We start from the raw sequence: 11,178 nt of genomic DNA on the forward strand, positions 1-11,178 counted from the left end.
ATTGCAGTGGCCATTTCATAATTAATGGGCTTGACATAATTAGTTGTGTTTAAAGTCAGGCTATAGCTGAGCCTTTCTTCTTACTTGAAAAAACAGGCAGCCATGAACTTACAGGAAATCATACTGCCAGCAAACAGCTCAGCTGGCTGCAGACTAATCATCTTTTCTTTCCCCTTTGTTAAACACATTCTTGCTCTTGGAAACTGTTCAATAGTTCATTAAACTAATAATCCCATTCAAATCCTGCCTCATAAATGGATTTGTCAGTGCTGTTCCTTTTAGGAGACGGTCATTTTAAATTGTCTCTACTTTAATGAGTTTAAGGACAGATTAAATCATGGCTTTGGCTGTGATTTATTGCTCCACATTACTTTATTAATTGTTATTTGTAAAGGCATTGGTGAATAACAGACTTGTTTATTTTGCATTTATTTCATGCTTTGAATTTATTTCAGACTTAGCCTGTTATTAAAGGAGACTGGGATGAGAACAATGCGCCAAATAAATACGTTTCCAACAGGAACATACTCAATCTTTCCTTCTGCATTGCCAAAGTCTCTTTTACCAACAAGACACCTACAACTGTCCTCATGCACAACCTGTTCACTCCAGACATCAGCTTGTGCTGACCACGTTGGAGTTACTAGAGAGCAGTGTCTCACTACAAGCTCTATGATATTAAATGATTCTGTGTATTTCTTTCAGTACTAATTGACTAAGACTTCAGACAAAGTAATTTGCCACCAGAATAGAGCAGATATTCTGTATTACTGGGGCTTACTCAAGACCAGCCTAGGAAACACACAGGAAGTTATTTGTGCTGTGTGTAAGAATAAAAGATACTTAAGAGAAAATGAAGGAAGGAGAAACCAAATATGTTGGGTATTTGATTTATAAAGACACCTGGGTCACATTTCTCTGTGCCATTCTATTTTATTTTCCAAATTGTGATACAACAAATTAGAGAAGAAGGGAACCCATGGTTTCACCTGCCCAAGAGAAAAGGAGGGACATGTGTGAATAAATGGTAGGACAAAAGCCAGATGTAACTTGTCAAGATGGGGGGCTGTCCTCTAAGTCCTCTAATGCATCTGTCTGTCTGCTGTAGTCTGCTTTGGGAGCAAAAGTATTTCTGCCATGGAAAAAATGATCCGCAAATGGCATGTTAACATTGTAAAAGGCCTTGAGATCTGGCAGCTTAGAAGGTATCAAGCATGGTATATGAAAAGAAAACAATTTTTAACTCATGTTGGCAAAACAAATGATTTCAAGGAATAAATAATCCAGGGTTACAGAGAGTCCAGAATCCCTGAGCAGAAGGTTTTCCCAAAGGAGAAGAGGACCCTGCACTGCATCACCGCTAGATCTAAGCGGTGAACCCTCCAAATATGTTTCTCCATTTCCTTCCATCCCAAACCAACACACAAACATTAGAATATTCTCATAGAAACCAGAGTGTTCAGGACGTTGACTGGGGGTGGTGGCCCAGAGCCCACCATGGGAGCTGCCGGCTCAGCCCCATGTGATGCAGCTCAGCTGTTGCTGCATTTTAATTCCAGTTCTATTTAAATGCCTTTCATGCAAGCCTCAGAACCAGAGGAAGTCTCAGAACCCAAGATATTTCAAATGAAGGTTGGATTGAAATTAGTCTTTCTCCCTGAAAGAGAAAGTTGTAGCTCTTTGAAAGCAAATGCCAAAGCAAATATTTGAAATGGTGTCATAAACTATTAAAACAGACCCCACAGATAAGTGTGTTTAGACATTCAGATGTGTGTTTAGAGGAGTGGCATTATACAATAGATAATTCCACAAATCACCATAGTCAAGATAAGCCACCTGCATACCTACATTGCAAAATAGCACCAAATTTAAAAACAAAACCAAAACAGCCCTACCTTCCTTTACATATAAATTTGCACCAAGAAAACTCACTGTTCACTCATGTCTTTTGGTACTGCAGCACTAGTCTGTGAGAAAACCAAGCCTTAAATTGGGACTTATCTGATTTTTCCCAAAGAAGGGTCTCCAACTCTGTTAAATTTCACAGCAGCAAAGAATCCTGATCCCTTAAGGCAGCAAAACCCAGGTCAGGAACGATGTTGATCCACAACTGCAATGCTCCAGAATTGTTCCAAAGCAGAGCATAAAGGATGAGGGACTGTCTGGGGAATCTACAAGAAGAATTACTGGGTCTGTGGCTCTGCATGAGATGGCTTTCACTGGCTCCCAGACCCATCTACAGCACTGCAGCTGGTGACATCTGTAGCTGCTTTCTAAGCCCAGTAGACATTATTTAAAACATCACTCTTCAATAGATTTCTCATCTCAAGTGGTTTCTCTCTGCTTGTAAAATAGAGATTTTAAAGAGAGAGGCTGCTGAAGGGCTGGAAATCCTGAAGGAGAGATTTGGACACAAAACCTAGGAGACTGTCAGGGTCATTTGACACAGAGCATGGGAAATGCCTGGGGCAGAAGCTCCAGCCACTCTGAGCTTTGCCAGCTCCCCCTGTGTTGTCCACCACGGTTCCCTCCCTTGAAACAAGATTGCTCTCCCAAGAGCTGAGGAACAATGATCCTTCAGTTGTCTTAAATTATAGTCGCACAGACTTCCTTAAACAGACCCTGAACTTATCCCAGTGTTTTGTGTTTTTTCTCTTCCTACAGCAATTGCTTCAGAGAGCATGAGGAAAGCAGAAGAGAAAATGAAGGAGGTAGCAGTGTGGTCCTCAGCTCCCTGCAGGGGACTGGGAGCCAGACACTTCAGGCCTGATTCTGACCCTGCCTCAAACATACTGTGTGGCCTCTAAAAACTTACAAAACCAATAATTCAGTATTACTTTACTTAAATGTTGGTGTCTGTCCGAGGCTTTAAAGTAGAGAAAGGTTTTCAGAGGTAGTTTCTAACTTGGGATGCTGGGCTTCATTTGGACCCTTCAGACTCACCGAAACTCAAAAGGAATTACGCTGTAAATCATTTTTTAAAACAGCAACAGGTCACTGAAGTCACTGGGTGCCATAAGACTGCTGGACACCAGTAATCTTCTCTGGGGTTGCAGGGAGAATGGAAAGACTCATCCTTTCCTTGCTCTGCCCTTCCTTTCTCTTCACAGGACTGCACGAGACAGGACTACCCATGCACATGTCAACTCCTTCCAATCCTTTCTGTCCCCATTCTCACACAGTAATCAGTCACACATAGCCCTGGATGAACAAGAGTCTCTGGAGCTGGTAGACTGCCATCCCACCCTTTTCAAGAAACAGTTTTCATCCCCAATAGTCATAAAGATTTGGGATGTTTTGTCTGAGGTATGATGGACTCGGAGAGCGGAGCATGATGAAAGACATTATGAGTGACAATGGGGTAGACGCAGGGTGTCCCTACCTTACGAGCAAGCCGATGGCTTCTTTCTGTAGCCAGTTTTGAGAAGGCCAAACCCCCAGGAACACTCTCTATCCATCTTTTCCAAATGTGCCAGAGCAGGAGGGAGCGGCCACGCAGGTTGGAATTCCAACAGGAGAAGCCGCCAGCCCCGTGGCCCTGCCCCTGGCAGTTTGAGGGCCAGGCTCTGCCTTCCAGCTCCAGCCAAACACAGCACATCTGACTGTCTGGGCTGAAAGCACGGCACTCCGTCCCATTCAAGCAGCATTCCCCAGCAAGTGCCGGAGGACTCTGGCACAGCCCAGCCTTCGCGCGTGTATCACGTTCTGCTCTGATTCTGCCCACTGACACAGGAACACTTTCCAAGAACTACAGCCAGGGAGACTTAAAATAACCCAGAATCAACGCCGGGGCCAGGAACCATCTTGAGAGCATGCAAACACTGCGCTGAGCTCCAGCACAAGCTCCGGGATTTTCTAGCTGAGCCCTGTCTCCCTCCTCAGGTGGAAAACGCTCACAGGTCAGGCTCTCACAGCTATTTGTCTATAGATGAAACCACAAGCCACAATTACGCTGCACAACAAGGGACTGATTGTGACACCGTCTGATTAGCAACAATCATCATGTAAAAAAGCCATCAGAGGCAATAACCTCTCAATACAGCCCAGAGCATCGCCAGGTAGGACGGAGGCAAAGGCGACTCCAAGGTCAAAACCCGAGTCAACAGCATCCCCATGGCCATGGTGGAAAGCCCAGCCACAGCCACCCCTCCATGTGAACACCCAGCATTGATCCCACAAACAGGCAGGGTGTAGATGGCTCTTCACAGTCCTGGCAAGTGACTCAGGGCACAGCTCTCTGCTCACATGGGACTCTGCTTGGTTGTCCCCTGGGGCACGAGCTTTCCTCCTACCACAGATCTGCAGATCAGACTCCTTCCCGAGCTCAAGGAAAGGCAATTCTGTCAGCATATCTCTATGTGCTATGATAATAACCCAAGTTCTGCTTCGTAAAATAGAAAAGAACATTAAACGTACCCTCGTAAAGTGTCTTGGCCTCTTCTTCTCACTCTGTTTGCTGGCTGTCTTTCCTCGTAGCCTGCAAATCTGTCTGTCTGCAAGTCCCCTTCATATTGACCCTGGGCTTGTTCCACATACATAACTGCTGTACATCCCAGCATGAACCTGGCCAGCCATAATACCCCCATGATGGCACGGATTCCTCGATTCCCCCAGCTGCCCCGAAAGCTTCTTCCAGCTGGAGGGTCCCTGCTGCCTTGGTGGAGGATGGTTTTTGGCAGCAGCCCCTGAGTGCCGTGGTGCCGTCCTGCCGTTCTCTTTCTAGAAGCAAAAAAGGAGGAAAGAGAAAGAGAGAGAACAAGTGTTCTTAAGGGCTTTCACATTTTTAAAATGATTGATCACCCCAGGCGGCCCTTTCCCAGAGTTAATACAGTGAGGTCAGACAGTCACAATGAGTTTGGCTCCTTGTACATGCAGCCAACATGTTCACAGCGTCACTCCCTAACACAGCATCGCCAAACTTTTCTTTCCCAAGAGCTGGGAATCAAGAGAAGATCTCCAATGCTCATGGTGCTGCCCTTGCATCTATTTTGCTGCCCTTTTGATGGAGAAACCAAGAGTGACAAAAGCACATCTGTCCTGCACCTGCCCATGGTGGTGGGTTAAGACACCGACCTCAGTGTAGTGCCTTGGTTCAGAAGAGCAACAGGAGATGCAGAACTATGAAGCAAAAGGACGACTTTAAGAAAGAACAGATCCTATTTATGGACCATCTTCCCAGGTCCTACAGCTCTAGTTTACAGCATTGTACTCCAGACAGGCCATGGCATGGAGATCAGTTGCTGGAAAACCACCTTCCCAGATACTTGGTAATTCCAGCTGACTGAGGGGAGCGGGCTGCTGGCAAATCCATGAGGGGGACATGCCCACCAGTGCCGAGATGGAGAAAAGGGTTGTTGTGGGCTAGTGTGAGATAGAGGATTGTGAGCTGGGGTTAGAGCATGGAGACACAGTGCATTAATCTAAGCCTGGTTTGCATGGAGGGAGAAGGGAAAGAGAAGAAGGTGGAGAGCTGGGCATAGGAGGGATGTAGAAGAGCTCCTGAGCTGGGACAGGCAGCTGAGCTTGAGAGGCCACAGGAAGGAAGATGGTATGGGGTCCAAAGCCTCTGTAGAAGGGGGGGAATGGGCCAATGGAGGCAGCAAGGAGACCCCTCACCTCTCTGGTTGTGGAGAAACCCCAGGGCTGGGGTGAGCAACTGAGCCTACAAGATGGCTGTAGCCAGACAGGGGCCAGAGACAGAGTTTGGCCCTGAATCACTCCAGGGGAGGTCTTCAGCCCCCAGAGAAAGTCCATCCTGATGAACAAGTCCCCTTCCAAAGGGAAAAAGGCAGGAGTCCCGCTTCCCCTGGGGGCGGGTGACATGGCAGAGGGGTCCCTTGGGCCCAGGGCGAGCAGGGCTGAGGGGCAGAGTGCAGGCCATGGGGCTCTAAGGAGAGACAGAACCTATGGCCACCTCACAGAATCTTCTAGGTTGGAAGGGACCTTAAAGATCATCTTGTCCAACCTTCAACCTCACTTTGACAAAAATAGACACCCACACAACAAACAAAAGTGGCTTTATTTTAGTCCTTGAAGGACTGCGAGGCTCCAGGTAATGAGGGGCAGAGGAGAACAGCCCCAGGTATGGACCCCGGCCCAGCAAGGAGCCCCCAGAGCTAGGCGGCCATCCTGTGAGCCCCTGCTGTGAGGAGGCAGCCGGCCTCAGGCTCAGCCTGAGGGGTGCCAGGAGCCAGCAGGGCTGTGAGGCCGGGAGAGGAGGGAGGAGAAACCCCGATGAAAAGGCTCTGTAAAACACATGGTGCTCCACAGACTGTACCCCCTCCTCCTCCAGCCCCGTCTTCCCCCCCCATTCCCCTAAATCCCAGCCCGGCATGTGAAAAGGGGGAGCCTTTCCTTCCTCCTCCCTGCCGGTGGAGGGTCAGGAAGCATCATCTCTCACCTCAGGACCCCAAAAGTTTGCTCCTTCAGGGAGGAGGGAATCCTCCCGGGTCTCAGAGTGGAAATATTCGGCCGCTTTTGGCGCCTGCTCCTGCAGGGAGGGACGGGGCCCCCGAGCCTCCCCTTACTGTCCCCCCCTGGCTTTCCCACAGCAGTTCCAGCCCAGCCCCAAAGCAGGGGAAAGAAAAAAAAAAAAAGAAAAAAGCAGCCCAGACAAGGCAGAAAATGTGTCTGAACCAAAGGAAAAAAAAATAATTAAAAAAAAAAAAACACCCCACCCCACACACTTCTTCCAGTATCCCAGCTGGGAATCTCTCTGCTCTTGAGGGCATGCATTTTTCAGGCTCTAATATTTCAAACGCGGGGAACGAGAGCTGGAGTGGGAAGGGAAAAAGGCAGGCTCTGTGGGAGCAGAGGCAGAGACAAAGAAACTGCCCTTCCTACAGCCCGGAGAGCTCTGCGGCTCCCGACACACGCCTTGGCCACCGAGGGCTGGGACATGGCTATCGCCCGCCAGACAAAAGGCAGAGGGTTTCCTCTGCTCCCACAACTCCCGAGGTACAACACGGATGGACGAAATAAAAAAAGTGGCTAAAAGCCCCAAGTTCAGGCAATTCGGGAGATTTCCAGCCTTGGTGCAGAAATTTAAGCTGAAGAAAAGTCCAGATGCACCTATTTCCTCACAGAGAAAGCAGGAGTATGACAAATGATCGATACACAGGCACATACTCTCAGAGCCTTCACCCACGTCTTACTAAGAAAGTATGGAAAAGTCATTTACACCATCAAAAGAGAGGGTTTTTTTTTAAAAAAAAAAAAAAAGGCTTAAAAACTATTTTCAGCTCTGAGAAATTCCATCAAACACCACTTGTAAGAAACACACTGACAAAGCAAAGAGAATCAATCACTAAATCAGGTTTTAAACTGGTTTGCAAAGTTTGGAGGGAATCAGGAAAGACGGTTCAAACCCATGCCTTTGAGTGTGAAAATTAAATCAATCAATTAAAAAAAAAATGTGCAAAACCACAATAAAATACAATTAGGCAGACAAACAATTAGGCAGATAAAGAGAAAGAAATCAGCTTTTAGCTATGCAGCTCTGGATTTAGTCTGAAACTGTTTAAATACCTTTACGTCCTGGAACTGGTGATGTGCCCAGAGCTCCTTTGTTTAGTGGAGATCTGGGCAGAAAAGAAGGGAATAAAACCCTCACTCTTGAAGGAGAGAAGAAAAGGTACAGCCTCATCCAAATTGGACAGGGGGAGGGCCTTGTGGCGGGGAAAGGGGTGCAGGAGGAGTGGGAGTAGCGAGAGGACAACCCTACCGCATTCTTCAGCCAAAAGTTTGTAACTTCAAGGAGGGGCTGGGGGAGAGGTTGGGTTTTAGCAAGAGAGAGACGTCTGAATGCCGACATGATTATCACCTAGCCATTCCTTTCCCAGCCCAGGGCTCTCCTGGGTCGGTTAATTAGGGACCGCTTTCCGTTCAGCTGGATGCGGTGAGGGCTTGTCCCAAATTTAGGCTGGAGCTGCAGGAGGCAGGAGGGCATTAGTAACAGTGACTTCACTTCAAAAGAGTTGGGGAAAAAATAATTCGGTTTCAATTTGGAGCTTATTCTTCATTTCTTTTTTTTTTTTTTTTTTTGAAAAATGATGGTGTGTTAACAGAAGGGAAAAAAAAAAAGAAAAGAAAGATTTCAAGTAAAAGGCACTTTTCCTGCTTATCATTTTCCTGCACTTAGTGCAACTAATGTGAAACAATTAAGGAAAGACAGATGGCTTGAAGGATAGGTGACCCAGCTCAGGACTTTCACACTCAAAAGTTACCTCAGCTTCAGAGGAGAAAACCTTTGAAGTTAAAAGCATTTTCCCAAAATACATATATTTAAAAAATAAAAAAATCAAAAATAGTAGTATGTTTGTGATATTAAGTCTTTCTTCCAAGGGACAACTTTGTCTAAATGTCAGCTCTGGGTCTAATTCCACAATTTCGCTCTGTGCAAAAAAAAAAACAAACCCCACACAAACTCACAAACTTTCCTCTGCCCCTTGCTTTAGGAATTGTTACTGACGACTTTTCTTAAAATAAGATATAATAAAGTCCACGTGGCCCTCCTCCTCTCTGAGCACCCTCTGCTCTGTGCCACCACATGCCCGCAGCTCCTCCAGTAGGTGGGAGCTCCCCCCGCACGGACAGACAGCAGTGGCAGAAGTCTCCCCTTAAAGCTCCCCAAATCGAGCAGCTTTCCAGGTCAAAGAGGTTGGGAGAAGTTTCTGCACCAAACGGAACCCAAATGGCTGCGCACAACGCGCGGGGCAAGGCGAGCATCTCCTGATTATCCCACCATCTGGCCTGGAGCTCTGTTACCTCTTTACACTCGGCGGACGAGGGTTCAAATGCAGCTATCGGATCGGTTCACCGAGGTGCAGAAATTCCAGGGCAAGCCCCAAGCCGGTGGGGAGACTGTCATCCCTTCTCCTCCTGCTGCCCTTTGAAATGTCCTTGCTGCCTGCTTTGTTCTTTTGGCTCGTCCTAATCAACCCCCCACCAGCTTTATAGAAGTCAGAATGGTGCTTAGCCTAATTAACAGCAAACTCGGGGAGGCTAACAGGGAAAAGGCAGAGCTGGTTTTCACAGGCAGCCAATAATGGAGCGTTGCGAGGAATGCAGCTCTGTCAACACGTCTGCACTGCTCCGTACAGCTCCATGAGACACAAAAAACTATTTCCTGGGCCCAATCCTGCCACACCTATTTCAGTTTAAAATAAATGGAGACTTTACCTGGTTGCAAATGGCAGAACTGAGGCATCGTCCAGGGCAGAAGAGCCGTGAAAGCCCAAAAAACCTACATTTTCCTCCCTCTCAAGGACACTGCAAGTTGGTGACAACTGCCGAGACAAAAGATTTCCTTCCCAGTCTAGTCCAGTTTAGTCCTTGATAACTGCTGTATCATGATAGTCACATTTATGCAGATACTTAAAGACATCCTGACACCTAGGGATGCACACAGCCTCTGTGTTATATTTGCAGAAGCTCCCAGAAATCCATCTCCAACTTCTGACCACCAAATATTTAAAAAGAAAAAGAAAAAAAAAAAAGCCCAGACTTTCAAGTGTCCAAAGCAGGTGACAGTACATAAATGAAGAACTTTTCTTGATCGTTTTCCAGGTGCTAAAGCAACCACAGATCTTTGCTTTTGGAAAGCATTTGTAATGCCAGTTAGATTTTATTGGGGTCTGGGGTGCCTGGGCTAGTGAAGACTGTTCTTTGTGCATAGAATGGATGCTGTCCCATGTCTCACCTCTGATCCTGCTCAATCCTCTTCTCTTGTTAATTCACATGTAACTGATCCCAGAGAACACAATTAACACTTCCTGGGTGTGTGTGCTCTGCTCTCTCGGCAGGCTCTCCATGAGGGCTGCTGTGGGACACAGCCCTACACACGACTGCCATGCAAGGGAAATACACTCTTTTTTTCCCCCCCCCCGCATTCCACTTCAGAGGGTTAAGAAGCATTTTAATCCCTCCAACATATGCAAACCTCTATGAACACGATGCTTTTCACTCTCTCCCTGGTTTTCTAGAGCAGGGCTTTTCAGCACAGCTGCATGTGATTAGGGCAGAGCAAGCCCCAGGATTCAGGCTTCCCAGCAAGATCTCCTTCAAAGTCTCATTCAAGCCTCCAACCAGTCCTTTATTTCCCTGCCATCAAATCCTTGTTGCCGGCCACAGGGAGTTACAAACACTTGTATATATTTGTCTAGTTCCCCATCTGTTTTCCCCCTGGGTGGCTGGATGTTTTGGTGTTGCTTTTGTGCACGATAAATCATTCCTGTGTCTACCTGGTCCCAGGCAGCATGGAGAAGGCAACAGGACCTGTTAGAGCAGGGCCAGAGAAGGCCACGGAGATGCAGGGAGGGCTGGAGCCCCTCTGCTGGGAGGAAAGGCTGAGAGAAGAGAAGGCTCTGGGGAAACCTTCGAGCCCCTTCCAGTCCCTCATGGGGGTCCAGGAAAGTTGAGGAGGGACTCTTGATCAGGGAGGGGAGCCATAGGAGGAGGGGGAAGGGTTTCACCCAGAAAGAGGAGAGATGAAGATGAGATGTGGGGAAGAAGTTCTTTGCTGTGAGAGCCTGGCCCAGGTTGCCCAGAGAAGCTGTGGCTGCCCCATCCCTGGAGGGGTTCAAGAGCAGGTTGGACCGGGCTTGGAGTAACCTGGTCTGGTGGGAGGTGTCCCTGCCCAGGGCAGGGGGTGGCACTGGATGGTCTTTAGGGTCCCTTCCAACCCAAACCATTCTATGATACTATGAACATCTAAAGCTTGTAACCTACCTCTGCTGCTTGCATCCCATGTAACTTCATGGCAGACATCAAGTTGGGGATGGAAGAGGGAGTTGGAGGAAAACCTTCCTTCTTTCAGGCAATACTGGGGTGCACACAAGCCCCCTAAAAAACAAGAAGTGGTGAAACAGTTGATGTTTCTCAGCTGGATTGTTTCCTGGTCTAGAAAACTCTGCAAGGGAAAAGCTCAGTGAGAGGCAGTGGGATGGCTAAATAGACTCCCAACCAGCCCCCACAAAATTACCCTAAATTAAAAGCAGCTGTTCTTCTGCAGTATTTAACAGTCAAATGGAGAATCCTTGTTTGTAGGAATTAAAGGCAGATAAGCATCAATCACAAGACAGATCCATCTGGAGTAGTCTGTTAAAGGACAGGAACAGTAACCACTATTTTAACTAAAGCTGACTAAATTAAGTTAGAGGGATTTTCTTACCTTGGCCA

General features: G+C 47.3%; 1 protein-coding gene across 1 annotated transcript in view; it reads right to left on the reverse strand.

Moving 5' to 3' along the window:
• The window catches only part of FBN3 (fibrillin 3), a 150,774-nt gene extending 143,114 nt beyond the window's left edge, over positions 1-7,660 (reverse strand). The window contains 3 exon segments of the mRNA XM_014949684.1: positions 4,417-4,610; positions 4,613-4,719; positions 7,528-7,660. Of these exon segments, the coding sequence (XP_014805170.1) occupies positions 4,417-4,610; positions 4,613-4,719; positions 7,528-7,645 (419 nt within the window). The 5' untranslated portion in view covers positions 7,646-7,660.
• Positions 7,661-11,178: the final 3,518 nt, after the last annotated feature.

This window comes from Calidris pugnax, unplaced genomic scaffold (assembly GCF_001431845.1).
Source record: "Calidris pugnax isolate Ruff unplaced genomic scaffold, ASM143184v1 scaffold173, whole genome shotgun sequence".
In the NCBI taxonomy this organism is placed as follows: domain Eukaryota; kingdom Metazoa; phylum Chordata; class Aves; order Charadriiformes; family Scolopacidae; genus Calidris; species Calidris pugnax.